Consider the following 23,841-nt stretch of genomic DNA (forward strand, 5'->3'; position numbering starts at 1 on the left):
TGCTGCAAGGTCCGCCATTAAAAAAAAACAGCAGACCACCATGAAATTCTCCATGCTATAATCTAAAGAGCTGATCTCGTAGACATTAAACCCCCCCATACTTGTTTCCCTGCAAACACAGGCGCATACACACAGCATGTAGCAGTAGCAGCAGCTGCTTTAAAAGCGAGATGCAGGAAGTTCTCTATTAGTTCCAGTGGCAAGGGCTGTGATATCTGACCCCAGGGGGTGGGCGGGCGGTGCGGGCTGGAGTGGGGGTCTTTTGGTGTGCGCTCGCTTGTGTTGTGTTTGACCTGAAAACACTTTTGTCTTCTACGGCTCAAAAATGGCTTCATCACTTTTCCTGAGTAAGCAACCAGTAGAGACGTACAAAAATGCAAAACACGTCAGTCTTGCTGACCAGGACGATTTGGGTCAGCTGTTAAGCGTTTTGGCCATCATTCATTAATCTGGGGGAGTAGCGAGCGTTAATTTACTTTTCTCTGTCTTTTTTTTTTTACATGCAGGCCATGTTTTTGACTTGATAGATGTTTTTTTCTTTAATTTTCAATCCAAAAAAAGGACCTCGTCAACCAACATTCATGGAACGGCAGAAAGACCATTGGAAGTTTCTTTAAAGAAGAGCAAGACATTGAGAAGTCTAATAATACTAATTATAATCGTCATTTATTAATCAAAAATATCTATTTACAAGGTAATCAAGTAGCCATGAACATTTAAATTCTCAGACGGAAAATCGTGACTTGACATTTTCTGCAGCCGTAGCATCCAACCACCTCGCGTCTGCAACCTCGCGAGACCCGCTCCTTGTATGAGTTAGAGGTCTGACTCTCGCAGGGGTGACCGGTGACCCTTAGCTGATCCGTGACCGCCACTCTGTGACCCAGGAAGTTGTTATTCACTGCGCCATTGTTTGGAGTCTTGTTGAACCATGACATCCTCAAACATTTTCAACTCTGGCTTAACGGGGAACCTATTAAGCAAAAGCAACTTTTATTACCTATATGTACCTGTTCTTGTGTAAGAATTAAACCATGGAAGCAATCATACCTTCCTTCATACTTCCGCCAAACGACCGGCGTGGAATTTGCACAACTTTTGCCGTTTTTCCAACATATGTCCATATATGGTAGCTATTTACCCGAAGAATTTTGCGCGAGTCCACCATTGTATTCTGACATTGTAGTCAAAAAGCTCCTTCTTTGTCTCTATCTTATTGTTGTGGGGCAGACTGGCTTGTACATGCACATGCATCCTCCGCCGTTGCCATTTTTAATACAAACTAGTGTATAGTTCGAACTTATATCTGTCAGTAAACTCCATATGGAAGCGCTAAAAACGACGAAATGGCTGACAGGGAGAAGACTCATTCGAAGTCCACATGCAAAATTTGGACTAAAGAACCACCATTACATGTTATGTAGACCACAAGGAGGTGTTTTAAATGTAGGAAAACATGAGGCCATTAAGGCTTTGTTTTTGTGTCAGATAATGCCTGCTGATTGTTTTGTTTTATCAAGAGTAGTTCCAGACCCTCCAAAAGAAGCTTCTAAATAGCTCTGCTCTGGTCCAGACCAGGCACTTTTGAATACATTATACCTAGGAAGACTGGGCGAAAGTTGAACTCTGCAGGTTCTTTCACACAGACACTGAACGGAAGTTCCAGTATGTTATCCCTCCTTGCCTTTCACACAGAACCCAGTGAAGACAGGCTATTGCTTCAACCACTTTCAGACAAAAATTCAGTAAAAAGTAGGTGTATTTGCCTGTGTCTTTTCTCACAGAACTCAGCAAATATATTTCAGAAATGGGGTAAAACTAACCTGTCTCATGATGGCCTATAATCTGACCAGCAACATAGGGGAAAAGCAAAAAATGTCCCGGCTCATGTGCGCTTTCACACAGCCACATGGCATTCTGAAAAAGAGAATCTTTATGTACATGTATATGTAAATATACATTAACAAATATAGTCAAGGTTTCTGTGGGGTAGAGCGTAATATACATTAAGTCAGGAAAAAGATTTCCCTGCTCTTCAGGGGATTTTATAAAAATCCCCTGAAGAGCAGGGAAACCTGCGAAACGGGCTTGTAGGGATGAAATAGCATCTGTATTTTTACCTGACATAACGTACATTTACAAATATATATATATATATATATATATATATATATATATATATATATATATATATATATATATATATTAGAGATGCGCGGATAGGCAATTATTTCATCCGCAACCGCATCAGAAAGTAGTCAACCATCCGCAATCCACCCGATCCAACATTTGATCAGAACCGCATCCGCCCGCCATCCGCCCGCACCCGCCCGTTGTTATATATCTAATATAGACGATGCAAGGCATTAGTGAGGTTATAAAGCTTTTGCCTGTTAAAGAAAGGAGACTGATCCAATGCAACACAGACATTCGCGTGCCACGCTGTCACGACCCAGACGCACACCAGTGCGCAATCATATGGGAGCCGCGCTGAGCGCACCTCCAAGCGCGTCTCGCTGCCGGCGACGGCCGGGTATATGGGCCCGACGCTCCAGCGCCATCCATTTTCAGGGCTAGTTGATTCGGCAGGTGGGTTGTTACACACTCTTTAGCGGGTTCCAACTTCCATTGCCACCGTCCTAGCTGCTGTCTATATCAACCAGGGTGAGCCCCACCCCTTTCGTGAGCGCACTGCGCGCGGAGTGACCCCTGTTACGCGCCCCCGGCAACAGGGGTGGCGGGCAGGTAAGCTGCGCGGGCGGAGCGCGCGGAGTGACCCCTGTTACGAGCCCCCGGCCACGGGGGTGGCGGGCAGGTAAGCTGCTTACCTGCTGCGCGTGACGCCGGCCGCGGCGAAGGCGGACGAGGCGGGGTGTCGGTGCGGTGGGCACGGTGGTGACCCTGGACGTGCGTCGGGCCCTTCTCGCGGATCGCCTCAGCTACGGCTCCCGGTGGGGCCCTCTCGGGGGAAGGGGCCTCGGTCCCGGACCCCGGCGAGGCGTCCCTTCTCCACTCCGTAAAAGTGTCCATCTCTTTTTTTTTTTTCTTCTGTTGTGGCATATGCTGCAGGTGCCTGCTCGTTTTTCGTATGTGGGTAACAACATTTAACTATGTATATATATTTCCGAATTGGTTTAACTGCCACCCACCTGAATCTATTTAAAATCTAATGTTTTTTTATAATTTGAACCACCCGACCCGACCCGACCCGCGGATAAAATCAAATTTTTTTTTATTTCATCCGCCCGATCCGCGGATAATCCGCGGACTCCGCGGTTGTGCCCGCAAACCGCGCATCTCTAATATATATATATATATATATATATATATATATATATATATATAATACATAAATATATATATATATATATATATATATATATATATATATATATATATATATATATATATACATGTTTTTCTTAAATTATAGTGGATTGTCCCGTGCAGGATCATATCGAGGACTGCATCCCTACTGTTTACTACTGCAGTATTTTGTAACAGACACTTCCACCATGTTTGGTTGAGGCAATATATGTGACAAATGTTATTTTGTTCAAATCTATTACTGTGTTTATCAGTGGTATGGTCACTAACTGGTTTTAGAGCCACCGTTTGGCTTCTTTTTCGGTAAGTGTTGTGGGGGTAAAGAGAACAACTTTTTTCCCTCTCAAAGTTATCATGTTTTTTTTTGCTTGTCATCACAAACATTCTGCAGTAAACAAAGTATCAGTGGTGTAGTGAATACTGTAAGACCCTTATTTCAAGTTAACATTTACTAAACACTTTCAAATGGTAAATTATTTCTATTCTTTAATTAAAAACATCAGTTCTTCTCACCAGTGCTTTGGCAAACAACAAGCAGTGACCCACATTGTGGAGTTTTTAAAACTCAAATTCTGTATCTTATATTTAATGAAAGTACATTAAAATGCAGTTTGAATTTGAAATACTGTAAAATAATGTGTACCAACACAAAATTAGTTTAATGATTATTTCAGGAACATAATGCTTTTCTTTCCCCAAACAAACAAAAAAACAGAAATCGTCTGTCTGTAGGTTTTTTTTATTAGTACATTTTATATTAGAGGAATGTAATTTTTGCAGACACATCAACAAAACGTCTGATTAAAAATATGTAGATATAAAAATGCCTTTACTGATTAAAACAGTGGGTGTGTTGATTCTCCCAGTCGGGACCTATACAGTCACATAGATGTTCTCAGTGCCTGCAAGTCTGCATTACTGGTGCGCTGAAGCAGATAGTGAGACTAAAGTATGTCACTAAAGTTGTTACTCCCTTTAAATGTTGTGTTTCAACTTTTATGCTAGTGTTAGTCATATTTCTGTATTTTGTTCTTCTGGGCTGCACTTCCAGCTATGTAAGGGGAAGAAACACAACGCAGATTGAACATTAATTACATTGTGACGAGACTGACTTTCGTGACAGTGGAACGCGATGGTCGCGTACACACCGACACACACATTTTCACGCAAACGTACACAAACTCACACACATTCACAGACACACACAGGATCACGGTCAATAAAGGCGGATTGTTCCGTGCAGGATTATACAAAGCATCGTTGCTTCCCTACTGCTTACTACTGCGTAGGGCTGCAACAACTAATCGATTAAATAGATTAAAATCGATTATAAAAATATTTGGCGATTAATTTAGTCATCGATTCGTTGGATCTATGCTATGCACATGCGCAGAGGCAATTTTATTTTTATTTTTTTAATTTTTAATTTAAAAATTGTTTTTTTTTTATAAACCTTTATTTATAAACTGCAACATGTACACACAGCTGAGAAACAATAATCAAAATAAGTATGGTGCCACAATGTTGTTGTTTTTTTTCAATAAAATACCGGAAAGGATAGAAGTGTAGTTTGTTTCTTTTATAAATAAATGATAAATGGGTTGTACTTGTATAGCGCTTTTCTACCTTCAAGGTACTCAAAGCGCTTTGACACTACTTCCACATTTACCCATTCACACACACATTCACACACTGATGGAGGGAGCTGCCATGCAAGGCGCTAACCAGCACCCATCAGGAGCAAGGGTGAAGTGTCTTGCTCAGGACACAACGGACATGACGAGGTTGGTACTAGGTGGGGATTGAACCAGGGACCCTCGGGTCGCGCACGGCCACTCTTCCACTGCGCCACGCCGATTATTAATCGATTAATCGAAGTAATGATCGATAGATTAATCAATTATCAAATTAATCGTTAGTTGCAGCCCTATTACTGCGGTACCTTCTAACATAAATTTCTGCCTTGTTTTAATCGAGGAAATCTGCTAAGAGCAAATCACCGTGATCGAACTCAAATGAATCGTGATCAACGATCACGATCATATAATCGCCCAGCCGTGGGCAAAAGTTTACATACACTTGTAAAGAACATAATGTCAGGGCTGTCTTCAGTTCCCAATAATTTCTACAACTCTTATTTTTTTGTGATAGAGTGATTGGAGCACATACTTGTTGGTCACAAAAAACATTCATGAAGTTGGTTGTTTTATGAATTTATTAAGGGTCTACTGAAAATGTGACCAAATCTGCTGGGTCAAAAGTATACATTCAGCAATGTTAATATTTGGTTACATGTCCCTTGGCAAGTTTCACTGCAATAAGGCGCTTTTGGTAGCCATCCACAAGCTTCTGGGAAGCTTCTGGTTGACTTTTTGACCACTCAAAATTGGTGCAGTTCAGCTAAATTTGTTGGTTTTCTGACATCGACTCGTTTCTTCAGCATTGTCCACGCGTTTAAGTCAGGACTTTGGGAAGGCCATTCTAAAACCTTAATTAAAGCCTGATTTAGCCATTCCCTTACCACTGTTGACGTGTGTTTGGGGTCATTGTCCTGTTGGAACACCCAACTGTGCCCAAAACCCAACCTCTGGGCTGATGATTTTAGATTGTCCTGAAGAATTTGGAGGTAATCCTCCTTTTTCATTGCCCCATTTACTCTCTGTAAAGCACCAGTTCCATTGGCAGCAAAACAGGCCCAGAGCAGAATACTACCACCACCATGATTGACGGGAGGTCTGGTGTTCCTGCGATTAAAGGCCTCACCTTTTTTCCTCCAAACATATTGCTGGGTATTGTGGCTAAACAGCTAAATTTTTGTTTCATCTGACCACAGAACTTTCCTCCAGAAGGTCTTATCTTTGGCCATGTGATGTCAGATGATAAGACTGCTGCTATTTTAGCATCTATGCTAGTCTCCTGTGAAGCCTCCCTTGTTGTTGAAAAGGCCTCTCTTTTTCACTACATCTAAAAACACGCCCCCTTAGCCTTATAGGATGGCGGCTATAATCATCTTGAGTGGATTAGTGCGATTTAAACACCTGCACTCACTCACTTTTCCATCTGGGTTGCAAGGATATGAGTTGTGTGTGCGTTGTGGCGCCACTCTAAAGTCTATCAAAGTCTTTATATCTTAAAATCACCTTGTTTTCCTTCCAGGAAAGAGTGGACTAAAGAGAAACAAAGAGTTGTATTTGCGTCCCGAAAGACAAACAGAATGTGCAGCAACATACATAGATAACACTCCCACGCTCATCCTCCGGAGCACAGCTGGCCTCTTTGTTTTACTTATCTGTCTTTCCCAGTGGCGTACAGCTGGGCCCAGCTCGCCCACCCGTCTATTCACTGGAGTCCACAGGCTACGTTACCTAGAGCTCAGTTTTTAATTCCCAGTGTCATCCAAGCAGAAAGTCCAGAGTTGTCGGAGGTCATGTGATTGTGTGAACTTGGAAGCCGTTGCTGCCTAACTGGGTCAGAAAATGGCCCGTGGTCATAGCCACATCTGCTTGGACCCGTTACTGGGATTGTGTAGTCCCTCATACACCTGCTTTGAACTAGGCCAGTCCTAATCTTTACAATGTCTCTCCTGTCTCGGCATGTGTTCCTTTAACTGACCAATGTACATATATACAGTAAATGGATTTGGTTCTTCAGTCTTAAGCTTCTAAGTGCTGCTCTTTGAATCTGCACAGGTTTTCCATCTGAAGGCTTAGAGGAATGATAATTGATAGGCAGCATAACCAATTAGTTATGGAGAGGTGAGAAGGGTTGTAACTGGATAGGCAGTTAATCCATTAACCCTTAGAGTGTGTAATGATTGACAGCTTTGAGCTACCCCTATTATGCCACGGTTGTTTTTTTGTGTGGGTGTCTGCAGACCAGTTCACAGGTGTTTGTGGGACAAAGGCGCCACCTGGTAGATTGGGGCCACACATCTACAGAAAAGAACAGAAACAGAGCCTAACATCACAGTTGAAGGCAAGTTTAGGATTCAACTACATCAATTGAAAAACATAAAACAGTTTAATCTAAAGTCATCAAAGATGTGCTGTATGATATAAACTATAGACATTTCATTCATTTGCCACCACCCTTTTAAAACCCCTGCTGTAGTCGATTTGAACTACAAGGAACCCATTATGTAAAAGCAACTTTTCTTACCCATTGGTACATGTTTTTGTGTATTTGCGATCTGCATAAGTAAGAACATGTGAAATCAAACCATGGAAGCAGGGTGGAGATATTTCCTTTATACTTCCTCCAAACGAGCCGTTTGGTATTTTCCCGATTTGTCAGCGGACTATCCCTACATGGTAGAAATGTATCTTCTTGTTGTGGGGCAGATTGGCTCGTACATGCACATGCATCCTCCGCTGCTGCCATTTTTAATACAAAGTAGCATATAGTTCGTACTTATACCTGACAGTAGACTTGGGCCCTGTTTTGCCAGTGTAAACACTCCAAAGTGCTTCAAATCTGATCTTTTCGCATCAGATTCAGGCCACATCAGAAGGTAGTCCAAATCGGTTAGGAATCGTCATTTGTGTGTGAGGGGAAAAGACCCAGCCCGCCAGTGTATACTTCATCAAAACATCCGGTTTCGGTGAGCAAAGTCTATTTTTGACGTCCAAATTTTCAGTGCATTACTCGTCAATAGTGCGCAAAGAATAGGCTGTATGAAATGGATGAATGTATGTTTTGATTCAGAATAAATAGCGATTTTTGTAGGACCGGATTTGACGCTGTTGCGTATTTGCTTACATGTAAGTTGAAAAATAAAGCTAATGTTGAGCCGCGCTGATGTCCGTGCTTCCTCTACTTACCAGCCATAAAAAGATTAGAACCCTCCCAAATATATTACACTATATAAATCACTTAATACATTATATTACTTTATTTTCACATAAAGGTGTGGCGCTCATATGTACGGTGGCGACTTAATTTATTTTGTAGTAGTAGTGACTTCCTTGTTCATTTACGGAATCCGGTCAACTTTCTTTGTTTTTCCTTTGTTTGTCGAACTGCGCATGCAAATGATGTGAAGGCCACATTGGGGCCTGTGCGGGTTTACAATGGAGTCTGATAAGGGTCACATTGTACTTGCAAACAGTCAGCTGGAAAAAAATCTGATTTAAAAAAAATCCGATTTGGGCTACTTTGGCCTGCAGTGTAAACGTAACCGAAGTGGAGGCACTTAAATAAGACTGCCCTCAAAACGGCGCATCTTGAAGAGAAGGTCTGTAAACGGTCTGTAAAACCTAATGTTGACCAAAGAACCACCATTACATGTTATGTAGGCCACAAGGAACTGTTTTGAATGTAGAAAAATAATCATAATATGACCCCTTTAGAGGCGGTGAATTCCTTTAATTTTCTCGTAATCTGGTAGACTGGTAAAGTCTGGAGCTGTAAATAACTGTTTGGTGTTTATCAACTGCAACTTGACTGTGGGCAAACTGAGACAACTGACCTCTAGTTGTTTTACTTTGGTGTGTTTCAGTAAGATGCCCAATGTTCATTGTCATAAGTGTATGGAGTACTAAAAGAACCGAATGGGGGTGTTAGCACCAGATCTGTACCACTTGGTGAAAATGTGCCTAATCTGGTCTCTACCAGCAGCAATCTCGTCAACACTGTGCAAACTGCTTCCAGAACGCATCAGTGTACTTCTTTTGCTCTGTTTTTAATGGAGAACGTCTGTCTCCTTTTCCCTCTGCTGCCACTAAGTACAATTCCATCCCCTCGATTCCCTCTTTTCTTTCCACAATACGCGGCACGCTGCATTACAGCTGTGTTTTTCTAATCATCCCACTGAGTAAGGAGGTTACGCGAGGGCTTCTCACTCCAGGAACACATCTGTGGTTTGTCACATGGAAGTCGCATCAGCTTTTCCTGACTCATTGTCTTTCTTTGCCTCAACTTGTCATCTACCCTACCACCCTTCTGATTCCATATCGTCTGGTAAACTTTCCTCACCTTTACCGATCTTTGTCTGTCAGCCTTACCGCATTGCTGCCGCTTTCCCCTCCCCAGCCTGAGCGGAGAGAGCCGTGTTGACGTTGGGTGAAGGCCAAATATGTAGTCGATGGCGCAGGAAGGTGGTTGCCGGAGCCAAGAATAACAGCCTGGCGCGGAGTCTGACAGCCATGCTTGTCTTTCTGATGAAACCAAATGAAAACAGTATTTTCGAGCCTTGTTCCTCTCTCCACCACCAGCCACCCCCATGTCATCCATCTGCCTTTCCCTGCTCACAGCCAGCTGCCTTCTCTCATTGCTAAAACTAACTTAAAAGTCTTAATCGCTGCTTGTTTAGCTATCCTGCACCCATACACAAGGTCCGCCTGTGTAGATATAGTGGAATCTTTCTAACCTGAGGCCCCAGTCTTTTAATATTCCAACAACCATTTTACGAGTGGTTTGACTGCTTACGCTGTGGGTTCAGCTCTGTACTGCTGCAGACAGGTCCTATTGGTGACTGGAATACACATTTTAAACGGGTTAGCAACATTCAAACAGGTCAAGAAGAAGCCATTACATTGCTAATAACAAAGCATTCTGTTCCCAAAGCTAATCAATCTTCACTGACTTCGCAAAAGCCCTTTAGTGTCTAGTGTTATATGTGTTTTATGCTGCACGATTGCGCCAAGTAAAATTCCTAGTTTGTGAACTCGTTCTCAAACAATGGCTATAAAAACTCTTCTGATTCTGATTCTTCTGTCTCCATACACAGTGTGGGGTCGCTCCCCTAAGCTAATAATAATTACCTTCATTACGGAAAATATAGTGCTTTTCTTAATATCTTAAGTATCATTATTAAGTATTATTATCAAGTAGTAGGACGAGGCTAAACATGTTGCATACTGAGAGCAAGACAGGGGCAGGCATGCTAATTGCTAAGCCAGCCGCTAAGCTAGCTTGAAACAACAGAAGAAATAAGTGCATCGTAAAGTTTAAGAAGTGTCGATGAAATCATGTTACAGCAGAAAGTAAGCAGTTATTAACAGGAAATTAACAAGTAGATTAATAAGAGTTAGAGAGAGGATAATTTAACATTTGTTGGTGTGTCCGCATTGTCACAGTACACTTCACATAAAAGGAGGGTGGATCCATCCGTAAATTGGTGGTGTCGATATATATCACGGGTAGTATCAGTATAGTATCGATACTCGGGTGAATAGATGGCTGTTTTTATTTTTCTCAAAATATATTTTTTTGTTTTTGGTAATATTTACAAATTCACAAAATAATTCCTTGGACACAGTTATACTGATTTTTTTAAATTTTGTTTAGTTGTTGTGTATTATTAAATGTGTTTCGCTCACACAATTGTATGTAACAAAATAGAATAAGTAACTCGTTGAATATTGTGCTGATATTGTTAAAGTGTCAATAGCATAGACCATAAATATATAGAAAAATTGTACAGTTAATACCTGTGACTGTATTGATGGTTAAAACCCTGATCGGAACATACCAACTGATACTACCTACAAAGCCATCACATTGCCAGTGACCTCTGATTCCGTGTCACTGTCACTTATGCAGAAGAGGGATATGCAAATAAATTGTGAAAAAGGAAGCTTTTTGGAGTAAGAAGAGACAAAAGTTGTCACATCAGACCCTGTCGTTGTGACGAATGTTGTGTTGACGCGTATAAATCGGCTCCTTCACCATGTAAAAGGCAAAGACAGCCTGATGACAAAATTGTCTTTGTTCCTATGTGGCTATTTTGCTATAGGTGCTGCCTAACTGTACAACACTTTCTAATGCCTCAAAAATCCATATTATTTCCCGACAGTCAGTATGGAACAATTTCCTGTACAAAATTGCACAGTGGACTAATTTTCAGCTGAAAAGTTCCATAGTCTTGGTTGGTCGACCGTGAATGGACTGTTTTCCAAAGAAGTGGCAAGCGAGTGAACCAAGCAATGAGGTGTGGGCCCCCAGGAGGCCAATCATCTAAATTAATTTGCTTGGAAGAAACAGAGGGGACACGTGTCTCCTCTTTAGAAATGTGACACCAAAGACACCCAAAAGCCTTTTTCAACCGCACGGTCAGCGAACCTGTTGAGTAGTGGCGGAGGTTACGACGACAACCCGACACCCAGAAGAGAGACCACGCGCTGTCAAGTGGAACGGCTTGTTGTGTTGGCAACACGTGTGTGTGTGCGTTTGTGTGTGTGTGCGTGTGTGTGTATGTGCGGAGGTCAGCAGGGAGCGCACGACAGAAGAACAGATGTGCGCTGTATGGTGGTGTGTGTGGACGGAAGGGGACCAGGTGCAGCCTTTGTCTGCTTGCCATTTAAGTCCACTCGCTCACATTCAGTCGTCCTCGTGCCTCACAACATCCCCCCATGGCGCCTCGTCCATGTGCTCACAATCGCTCAGTAGGGAGGGTGGGTCACTTTGGCTTATTGGAACCCTCCTTTTACAGGTGGCTGTGGAGGTCCCAGCTGGCCTCAGCTCTTGGCACATCACATCCAAATTGCGCAATCGAATAGTGAGGAGATTATTCTGCTTGTTCCAGTTTAGCTCTTAGTCTCAACATTTTGTACAGCGGTACCTCGGAGTTAGTTTGCAATACATTGTAAAAGGTCAGATGAAGACCGGATCACACAGAAACTGAAGTAATTATAAGCCGCTATTTTTTTCTAATGCTTTGAACGGTGCGGCTAATTTAATCATTTTTCTTTGCTAACGGCTATAATGTTTTATATTTAACAAATAGTTGTCATACTACATTGACAGAGACACTGAAAAGGTGTTTTTGTCTCTGCTATGGCGCCATTTTTTGGACGAGTTCGCTCACTGCAAGTGCTGTTGGTTGTAAATGTACTTCCTGTTTCGTGCCTTGAACAGGAAGTATAACCGTTCCGCTCGAAAGGATTCTTCATTCATCACTCCAAGCAATGTCTGTAAGTTTTACAATATAAGTTCCATGTGTGATGTCCACAGGAGTGTTTTCATGCATATTAGTACATGGTATCGTAATATAATCAAAATAAAGTAATTAGTAATTAGCATTAGCTATGGATAAATGAATATTTAACATCACCTTTACCTTTACTGAAAACTCTTTTTGGCGGCGATGAATGGAGAGGAAAAAATGGAAAGGAAAGCCACGCGCGCGCCACCTTCATACTTTGCTACGAGTTATTTTTTAAATAGCAGGTGGAGACTGTTTTTCACCTTTTTTATCAAAGTGCCTGCACTTATGTTATAGCCAAGAATGCATGGACAATGACTGTGCTCACATGGCTTTATTTACATTAACTGATACAATCACGCGCATGCACGAGACTTGGTTTTGTGGCACGTCACACTGTTGTTACTCTGCAAACTCACAACTTGTTTAAGTCCATGGTGGGTTATTCTGCAGTCGTATGCACAGAGACGGGTCACAAATGCATGGGTTTGAACATTAGATTCCATGAAATGATATGCTGGCATGCAAACTAATTTGTGGCTAGTGTAAGTCACACGTTCAGAAGATTTGCAGCTTGTTTTAAAGAGAGAACATTTAAAAAGTGACTTCTGGGTATATTATTTTGAGCAACTTATTCAGAATTGGATGTTTCTGTAGAGTTCCCCTTAAATAATTTTGATTGAAGGAACAGTCTGATGATTGACAGGGAGAACCTTTTTAATTGGCTATGCTTTATGGCCGTGCACCGGATGCTACTCCAGAAAAATAAATAAAACTACATTCTCAGATGAAACAGTCTTGTGAGCCAAATCTAATTCACGAGATAGTAACAGTTAATGTAAACTTTTTAACTATTCAAAATTATTATTGTCAAATGCTTACAATTACGTCTACACAGACCATTTTGTCTGTAAAAAAATAACCATGATATGGGCTCGGACATGGGCTTTTTTTTTAAGTGGCATTATAATGGCATTAAAAAATATTAAATTAGATTTGCTGATACTTGTAGAAAGCCTGTATGAATTATTAAATGTTGCTTTCTCTTATACAGGATTACATTATGCAGATCATACATTGCATATGCCAAATTTTGCAAGATTGTACAAAAACAACAAAGCAAAACAGTGCTGCGATTAAACATGCTTTTTAAGTAACATAGTGCTCCTATTTAATTTGTAAGGAAGTGATTAAATGTAATTACATTTTGCACATTTAACAGTGTTTATCTGTCAAGGTAATAGTTGCTGCTGCCGCGAACTGGCGCGGTAGCTGATAAATGAGTGGGGCCTGAGTTACATCTCTTCTCACCTCATCTACAAAGAGTGCGGAGAGATAGCAACTAACTTTGGGACTCACAGCTGACAACCTTCTCAACAATCGAGTTAAACCATGCACCATTTATTTACATGTCATTCATTTGAAATTGGCCAGGCCCTTCTCACTGTCTGTTAATGTTCCCTAGACTTTGCTAAAAGGGAGCGCAGTCAGTCGTCCGTGCGTCATCATCGTCATCATCATCAGCTGTTGAGTCAATTAGATGTTTTAATGCGGACGAGCGTCACCTGAAGCTGAACAAACAAGGAGCACCTGGCTAGCAACAAGGTGCAGATGCATGGTCCCTGTGGGTTGCCGTGGTAACAATCCTTGCAGAGGGGAAATACACACAAGTAACCTGATATAAGACAATAGGGAGACGGGCAGTCTTGTTTTGCAAATATAAAAAAAAAAAGAAGGCTGCAGCCTGGTGTGCCTCGCCAGATATTCACCTGCATCGACGTTGTTTTTTAGTTTAATGGCGCCCTCGACAGCTGCATCCAACTGTCAGGTGCTCGCAGGCGAGATGAAGTCATGCGGCGATGCACAATTGTCTAATGGACGACACACCTGAGACCGCTTCGTTCTCGCTGCAAGCTAACTATGCAGCATCTTAAAGAAGTGCACCAGCACAGCTGTCTGGTTTCTTCATGTTGTGGTGATGCCAGGACCTCAGCTCATGTGCGTGTAAATGTGGCAACAGTGTTGACATTAAGGCCATATGCTCCATTGATTGTGTTATTGAGATGTCACTCTAATTTCCTGACCATACGGCCAGAGTAATGTGTGTGCCTGCGTGTTTGAGTGTGTGCGTGCTGCAGGCCGCATCCCGCTGTGCACTGGCACTCTATGTGTGTGTGTGTGTGTGTGTGTGTGTGTGTGTGTGTGTGTGTGTGTGTGTGTGTGTGTGTGTCGGGTATGATGGTCCAAATAATGTCAGCATGAGTCCCTCCTTCCTGCACCCTGGGTTGATGAACAGGTGGAGCGATGACAGCCAAGCCACAATGTCAACAGAAGAAGCAGGTTCACCCCTCTTTAGTCAAAGATGCTGCACACGCGACAGATGGGCCACACAGAGCAGAAATATGGATACCAAATGCTTGTGTGCATTTGTATAGAACTATAAATACTAGGGCTGTGAATCTTTGGGCAACACACGATTCGATTCGATTCTTGGGGGTACAACTCAATTCAGAATCTATTCTAGATTTAAAACGATTCGTAATTAATACTTTTTTAATAACATCGTATGCCAGTTCAATGATTGACTACATTCCTCCATAAAATAGACAAACCTCTTTGATACATTTTTGTATTACTCACTTATATGTATATGGGTGTACATCGACAATGTGATTTGCCTGGCTGGATAAGACAAATAAAAATGTATATGTACATATGTATACACACACACACTCACACACACACACACACACACACACACACACATATATATATATATATATATATATATATATATATATATATATATATATATATATATACATTTATATACACACATATATACACATACATACATACACATATATATACAATTTCAAGTATTTATTTGTATTTTTTTAACATACCACAATAATATCGTACCGTGGCCTTAACACGGTGATAATATTGTACCGTGAGATTTTGATTCCGTTACATCCATACTAATAAGTATTAATTATTCTCGTTGATTTATTAACAAAATTCAAAAACAAAACCCCACCCATAAATATACAAAAACATTATTTTTATGATAGCTAAAACATATCTGTGCATTGTTTTATGAGTAGTCGTGTTTATTTTTCTTCATTTCAAATGTTCTTGCTACTATAATTGACACAATAACTGCGCATAAAATGTAAAAATTAGAGATGGCCGATAAATGCTTTAAAATGTAATATCGGAAATTATCGGTATCGGTTTCAAAATTATCGGTATCGGTTTCAAAAAGTAAAATTTATGACTTTTTAAAACGCCGCTGTGTACACGGACGTAGAGAGAAGTACAGAGCGCCAATGAACCTTAAAGGCACTGCCTTTGCATGACAGCCCAGTCACATAATATCTACGGCTTTTCATACACACAAGTGAATGCAAATCATACTTGGGCATCAGCCATACAGGTCTCACTGAGGGTGGCCGTATAAACAACTTTAACACTGTTACAAATATGCGCCACACTGTGAACCCACACCAAACAAGAATGACAAACACATTTCGGGAGAACGTCCACACCGTAACACAATATAAACACAACAGAACAAATACCCAGAACCCCTTGCAGCACTCACTCTACCGGGATGCTACATTCAACCCCCCCCCCCCCCCCCACCCCACCCCACCTCCCCAACCCCGCCCACCTCAACCTCCTTATGCTCTCTCAGGGAGAGCATGTCCCAAATTCCAAGCTGCTGTTTTGAGGCATGTTAAAAAAAATAATGCACTTTGTGACTTCAATAATACATATGGCAGTGCCATGTTGGCATTATTTTCCATAACTTGAGTTGATTTATTTTTGAAAACCTTGTTACATTGTTTAATGCATCCAGCGGGGGCATCACAACAAAACTAGGCATAATAATGTGTTGATTCCACGACTGTATATATCGGTATCGGTTGATATCGGAATCAGTAATTAAGAGTTGGACAATATCGGATATCGGCAAAAAAAACATTATCGGACCTCTCTAGTAAAAATCATACTGCCTATATGAAAAATATATTTTTAGGGATCTTATAGCTTCTGTTTGTCTGACTTGCAATGTGTTTCTATTTTTCCAAGCTATCATCATTATCTTCACTGTGCTTCCCTAATATAATACCATATAAATGTCCTCATGAGATCCTAAATCACCCAACCATTGTTATTTGTCTCCCACTCACATCTCCAATCTCGGGCGCGTCATCAACTTAAGAACCTGTAGCGCGAGGCCGCGCGGAGTTCATCGCCGTGACAGAGACATAAAGGGCGCCATTGAAGACGAGGCCGCGCGGAAAACCATGAAAGCGCATTTAAAAGGGCTTCTCCCGCCCGACCTTTGACCCAGGGAGGCTGTGCGTGTCTATTAATCGTCCTTTTTCTGCGGGCACTTAGAAAAGTCTAATCCACTCCAAATGGAGATGGCGGTGAGAGTAAAGAGGGGTGGGCCGCCTTCATGAGGCTGGAGGAGACAAAGGGGTCTCCTTATCCGGCACCCACACCCCTCCCTGCACTGCCCCCCCGTGCCGTGCCCCCTTATCTGGTGGTCTCATTCAGCATATTGAAAAATTGCGTTTAACATTCACAAGCTTTGAGGATCTTGTTAGTAAAGCGTGAAATAGCCCCGGCCCCTTTCTTTCTTGCAAACAACAACCCCCCCCCCCCACAACCCGCCTCCCACAACAACCCTTCCCCCCCTCTCATCAATGAAGGGGCATTCTTCTCGGGCACAATGGCATTCTTTAACATTTCTTCTGTAAGTGATCTGAATAGTTGGGAATGAGAGGCTAAACTTTAGACATCTGGCTCTTTAACCGGGAAGGGGGGAGAGCCCGACTATATGACATTAATTCAGGCTTTTTGGTTGTCTTTTAGAACCCGAGCACAAATCACACATGCATTTTTTTAAACTATTGTACAAATCAGGAGACAATTTATTAATAACCCTCCTCCTCCTCCTTTGCAGACAGGAGAGAGACGAAGAGCCCTGCCATGCCCGGTTCTCCTGTGGATGCTAAGACTCATTCCAGATCAGCTCCCAGCAGCATCTCCACCATGCCTCCCCTGCCCTCCATCAACCCAAGCGGCCCACGTCTGGCCTCCTTCTCGACCACAGCATGTATGTGACATCTTTGAGCACGTACAATCAGTATGTTACATTTACCTATTGGCATTAGGGATGGGTACCTTTCACATTTGAATCCGTACAGTACACATTTTTGGTACTTTGTGTGTGCGTGCGTGTTCATGCGTTCATAAAAGTTAATTTGTTTAATTATAACTCTGCAGTCCAGTTGTTACATTTTGTTTTCTTACACTTCTGAGTCTCACTTGCAAGTATTATATAGTAGACTTTGCGTGCAGTTGCAATTCCAAGATGGTAGATGGCAGTGGTGTGTAGGCTACGGTGACTACGTTTACACTGCAGGCCCAAATCTGATTTTGTTCCTGCTGACTGTTAACACTGCAAGTAACATTTTATTTTTATCAGACTCCAGTCTAAACGCGCAAAGGCCCCAATGTGTCAAAATAATAAAATGGAAACAAAGGAAGTAAGAAGAAAGTCGCAACTACGACAAGATATAATAAACCTTAAAAATTAGTGGTTTTTTTGGAAAACATTTATAATATAATGTATGAATGGATATATACATAGTGTAATATATTTGGGAGAGTTTTAATCTTTTTATGGCAGTTAAGTAGAGACAACACAGACACCAGCGTGCATCTACGTTAACTTTATTTTTCAACTCACTTACATACGTAACGTGTAAGCAAATACGCCGCAGTGTCCGGTCCTTCAACAATCACTATTTCTTCTGAATCAAAATATATATTCATATATTACATATAGCCTATTGTTTGCACACTATTGACTAGTGATGCACGGAAAATCTGCTGTTTAGACTGCCGTCACATTTGAAAAGATCAGATTCCAATCTGATCCGGGCTACCTCCTGATATGGCTTGAATCTGATGCAAAAAGATCAACACTTTAGTGGCACTTTACTGGCAAAAAACCCCTGATTTGTGTCACTTGAAGGCAAAAAAATCTGATTTGATGTGCAGTGTAAACAGGGCCTACATGTTACCTATCTAGGAAGTAGTCTTTGCCATGAAGTTGAATCTAGCCTTTTGTAACAATCTTACTTATTACACACCAGCCGTTTGATTATAATATGCATCCAAATTTGTCGAATCCGCCATGTGAAATCGGTAATACTAAGCAGTAGCATGTATATGGCAAATCCAAGGAAAATTTACATCAATATTATATACAATTTGTTTGACCAAGACAAAGTCAATCATTCATAATAACTAAACTAAAGCAGAAACTACTATTTACTATTCTTTTCAATCCTTTGGTTTTTAACCTGGACAGCATGGTGGACGAGGGATTAGTGCATGTGCCTCACAATATGAAGGTCCTGGGTTTGATCCCCGGGCTCGGGGTTTTTGCCATCACTCCTCGCGACCCCAAAGGGGACAAGCGGTAGAAAATAGATGGATGGATGGGTTTTGACCCTCAAAGGCCTCTTGTGTCTATATTATACCCTGAGTTTGTAAACATTAACAAAAAAAAAAGTATTTGATCAAAAATAAAATTATTAATTAAAAGATATAATTGATCATATACTGATATTACCCTTAATATCTACACCAATTTATAGATGACATGATAATAATACTTGATAATGATACTTAAGATACTAAGGAATACAATTTATTTGCCGTAATGGAGATGATTATTATTATCTTAGAGGAGGGGCTCCACACTGTGTATAGAGTCACATAGCGTATTTTCCGGATTATAGAGCGGTATATAAGCCGTGTTCACTCAATTTTAGGGAAAAAAATGTTTTCCATATATTAGCCGCACTGGACTATCCGCAGATTTATACTGTACGTTGCGAAATTAGTTATTTTCTGTTAGATTCTGTAAATGTTTATACATACCTACATACATAACTACTGTAAATTGTTTCCAAACGGATGATCAAACAAAACAGAAGTCATCGTCATGGACATTTATACTGTACGTTGCAAAATTAGTTATTTTCTGTTAGATTCTGTAAATGTTTATACATACCTACATACATAACTACTGTAAATTGTTTCCAAACGGATGACCAAACAAAACAGAAGTCATCGTCATGGACCCACTAGCTGCGGAAGCTAGCTCTCCAATCAGCTAAACAGACTCAATAACTCCACGGTGACATTTTGGTGAATTTACTGAGGAATTTGTGAAACTGAAACAATACAAAAAGAATGCCGTTGTAAGTTAATAATAATAACCTTGACACTCCTAAACGGGTTAACATATTAGCTAATGCTAATGATGCTAGCTTCATTACATTACAATAGCACGTACAAATATGCATGAAAACACTCCTACAGACATCACACATGGGACAATTTAGTAAATAAAAACAGTTATAGTTATATTGAAAATCTTACAAACGTTGCTTGGAGTGACAAATGAAGAATACATGCGAGTAGAAACGCTATGGACAGCTACAAGACTGAACAGCAATTCTACTTCCTGTTGAAAGCACTACCGGTAAATGGAAGGACACTGCAGCACCCTGCAGTGAGCGAACTCGTCTAAAAGATGGCACCTGGCACAAACAATAAAACACAATATCAGCGTTTATGCTTGTTTTTTTTACTTTTTGTAATAGACGTCAGCAAAGAAACCGTTTGTCCCTTACAAATTTGACAAAATAATAGAATGGGAAATGACACAATATGTTACTGCATACGTCAGCAGCCAAATTAAGAGCCTTTGTAACTCGTGGTTGCCAATATTCTTATTTGATTGCAATAACAAACACTTGTTTAATGTATCATATGATTTTTTTTGTCAAAATAAAGCCAATAATGAATTAATTTTTTAGTCGCCTTTATTTTGAAAAGTACCAAAATATTGTTATCAGGATAACCTTAGTCCCTAAGTAGGCAACACTTATCCATCATGCTATTTCTTCTTATTCTCTGGCAGACCAGATGCGTATGATGTGTGTCAAAAAGCAGAGTTACGATGCCATCTACTCGACGGAGTTGTAACCACAAGCTACATTGACAGACTCACAAGCATACCAGTGTAACTGGCACCACAATAAAGCGGTACTAGTTTGGTGTAGGATACTTTACAACGGGGAAACGGTAAAATGCCTCCTGAGAAGCTCCAAAAAGATTTCACACAAAAATGCTTATAAAATGTCAAGACAACATTGATTGGTAAACAACCGTGTTGCTTCGATTCTCTCCTCAGTGACCAACGGGAACCATCATTCCCCGCCCACCCTCAACGCGGTGCCGTCACCGCCGCAGCGCTACAGCAACGGGCCCTCGTCGTCGTCATCGTCGTCGCTGGCCAACCAACAGCTGCCGGCCACCTGCGGCGCGCGGCAGCTGAGCAAGCTCAAGCGCTTCCTGACCACACTGCAGCAGTTCGGCAACGACATCTCCCCGGAGATCGGCGACAGCGTTAGGAGCTTAGTACTGGCTCTTGTGGTACTACGCCTTTATTGCGGTCATGAGGATGAACTCTGCCCCCGCCCCCGAAAAAAACCCAACATTTCTCTGTTTCTGCCTCTAGAATTCAACCGTGACCATTGAGGAGTTTCACTCGCGCCTTCAGGAGGCCACCAACTTCCCCTTGAGGCCGTTTGTAATTCCTTTTCTGAAGGTAAACACTATCTTCATCCTTCCCGCACTTGTTTGCTTCCTTCTTATTTGTCCTGCACTATTTTTACCCCTTTGCCATTTTTGGTCATTTTAAAATTGCAGACCACCAGGGTCATCTTTATAGGGGGTCAGCAACCCGCGGCTTTTTAGTGCCGCCTTACTGGCCCCCTGGAGCATTTGATGGGGGGGGAAATACAAACAAACGCAACAGTTTGTTTACATGTAAAATCTTCCACTCCTTTTGTCCACCAAACGTTTTATGCTGTGGGTGAATGCACAAAAGTGAGCTTTGTTAATGTTATTGACTTGTTGGAATACTAATCAGGCATATTTGGTCAGTGCATGACTCCAATATAATCAATGCTAACATGCTATTTAGGCTATCTGTATGTACATATTGGATCATTATGCCTCATGTGTAGGTATATTTGAGCTCATTTAGTATCCTTTACTTTTACCCTCCGTGTATATAATTTAGTTTTGCATGTCTCATGACACATTATCTGCATGTAATATTGGTTCCATTTCTGATAGTTGTTTGTGTGCCATGTTGTTCCAGACCACAGCAAACATTACCTAGCTTCAATCCAATCCAATCCACTTTATTTATATAGCACATTTAAACAACAAAATGTTTCCAAAGTGCTGCACAACAATATTAAACACAATTAAAAACAATATAAAATAAATGTGATTAAAAACAATTTCAAAGGGTAAAACCAATTAAAACAGTAAATAGAAAGCAAAAGCAAAATTTTAAAAACACAGAGGACAACAGAGGACCACACAACTCACGTAGTGTTAAAAGCCAGAGAATAAAAGTGGGTCTTAAGACGAGACTTAAAACACTCCACTGTGGGAGCAGTTCGAACATGGAGGGGCAGAGTGTTCCAGAGCTTAGGGCCGACCACAGAGAAGGCCCTGTCTCCCCTGGTTTTAAGTCTCGTCTTGGACACCACGAGCTGGAGCTGGCTCTCGGACCTCAGAGCGCGCGCAGGATTGTAAGTTTGGATGAGGTCCGAGATATACTGAGGTGCCAGTCCATGTAAAGCTTTAAAAACAAACAGCAAGGTTTTAAAATCAATTCTAAGATGAACAGGGAGCCAGTGCAAACTCTCAAGGATTGGGGTTATATGCTGGCGTCTCCTGGCCCCTGTTAAAAGTCGTGCTGCCGCATTCTGGACTAACTGCAACCGGGAGAGAGCTTTTTGGCTAATGCCAGCATAAAGTGCATTGCAGTAGTCCAGGCGACTTGAAATAAAAGCATGCACGACTTGTTCAAAAAGGTTAAAAGATAAAAACGGTTTTACCTTTGCTAAAAGACGAAGATGATAAAAACACGATTTTAAAACGCCATTGACTTGTTTGTCAAGTTTAAAATCGCTGTCTATAGTGACGCCAAGGCTGGTGACTTTGGGACGCACATAATTTTGCAATGGTCCCAAGTCAGTGAGGGCCGGACCAAACACTAAAATTTCCGTTTTTCCCTCATTCATTATTAAAAAATTCTGGGCTAACCAAGCCTTGACGTCGCATAGACAGTTGAGAAGGAGTGTCAGGGGGCCGTGGCCTTTTGAAATAGGCATATAAATTTGGCAGTCGTCTGCATAAAAGTGATAAAACACCCCATGCCTCTTAAAAATCTCTCCAAGAGGAAGAAGGTACAGTGCAAACAGGATGGGGCCTAGAATAGATCCCTGGGGGACACCACAGTAAAGCGGAGCAGAAGAAGAAGTGGCGTCCCCCAGCCTGACAGAGAAAGACCTTTCTGACAGGTAGGATCTAAACCACTCTAATGCAGTCCCCCTGACACCCACACAGTCTCTCAGGCGATCTAAAAGAATTGTGTGGTCGACTGTGTCAAAGGCAGCTGTAAGATCTAAAAGCACTAAAATGGCAGAGCTGCCAGAATCAGATATTAAAAGCAAATCATTAAAAACCTTTAAAAGTGCAGATTCAGTACTGTGCAAAGCTTTGTATCCAGACTGAAATGGATCTAAAGTGCTATTTTCATCTAAAAAAGGTTGTAGTTGCGCCAAAACACATTTCTCCAAAATTTTTGACACAAAAGGTAATTTAGAAATGGGCCGATAATTTGACAAACTTGTAGGATCAAGACCTGTTTTTTTGATCAAAGGCTCAACAACAGCTCCTTTACAAAAAGAGGGCACACTGCCAGAAATCAAGCTGCTGTTGATGATGTCCCTAACAGATAAGTCAATAGAGTCCCAAACTTCTTTAAAAAAGCGAGGGGGGACTGGGTCTGTGGGACAGGACGAGGGTTTTAATTTGTCGACTATTCCTGTAAGCTCAGGCATGGACACAGGCTCAAACTGACAAAACACAGCCGAGCACCGAGTGGCCACATTGAAACTAAATGGAGAAGGAGAAAGATTTGCCCGAATAGTAGCAACCTTGTCGTTAAAAAAGGAGAGAAATTTTTCACAAGTTTCCCTTGTCATCTCTAGTGAAGTGGCTGGATTCGGATTAAGAACAGAACTAATAGATTTAAAAAGAACACGTGGCTTGTTGATACTATTTGAAATTAAGTCTGACAAATATTTAGTTTTTTCAGCTTTAACCACACTTTGATAGTTCTGACAGCTTTCTTTTAAAATTTGATAAGAGACCTCCAAGTGGTCCCTTTTCCACTTACGCTCCGCCCTTCGCCACTCACGCCGAGCTGTGCGTGTGGTTTCATTGAGCCAAGGCTCCTGTTTTGACTTTGGACGTATAGCTCTGAGGGGCGCTATACTGTCCAGAATCTCAGAACATGTGGAAATAAAAGAGCACATTAATTGTTCAGTGTCTGCAGAGTGTGATATATTCTGCATAGACACAGTGAACAAAGGAGAAAAGGCGGCTGCAGTGTCAGTTCTAAT

General features: G+C 41.4%; 1 protein-coding gene across 2 annotated transcripts in view; it reads left to right on the forward strand.

The window, feature by feature from the left end:
- Positions 1-23,841, forward strand: part of cbfa2t2 (CBFA2/RUNX1 partner transcriptional co-repressor 2) — a 162,216-nt gene that overhangs the window by 113,917 nt on the left and 24,458 nt on the right. For both annotated transcript variants that reach the window (XM_061939605.2, XM_061939613.2), the window contains 3 exons: positions 17,232-17,384; positions 20,544-20,785; positions 20,871-20,960. In XM_061939605.2, coding sequence (XP_061795589.1) covers positions 17,232-17,384; positions 20,544-20,785; positions 20,871-20,960 — 485 coding nt within the window. The remainder of the gene's footprint in view (positions 1-17,231; positions 17,385-20,543; positions 20,786-20,870; positions 20,961-23,841) is intronic.

This window comes from Nerophis lumbriciformis, linkage group LG03, assembly GCF_033978685.3.
Source record: "Nerophis lumbriciformis linkage group LG03, RoL_Nlum_v2.1, whole genome shotgun sequence".
NCBI lineage: Eukaryota > Metazoa > Chordata > Actinopteri > Syngnathiformes > Syngnathidae > Nerophis > Nerophis lumbriciformis.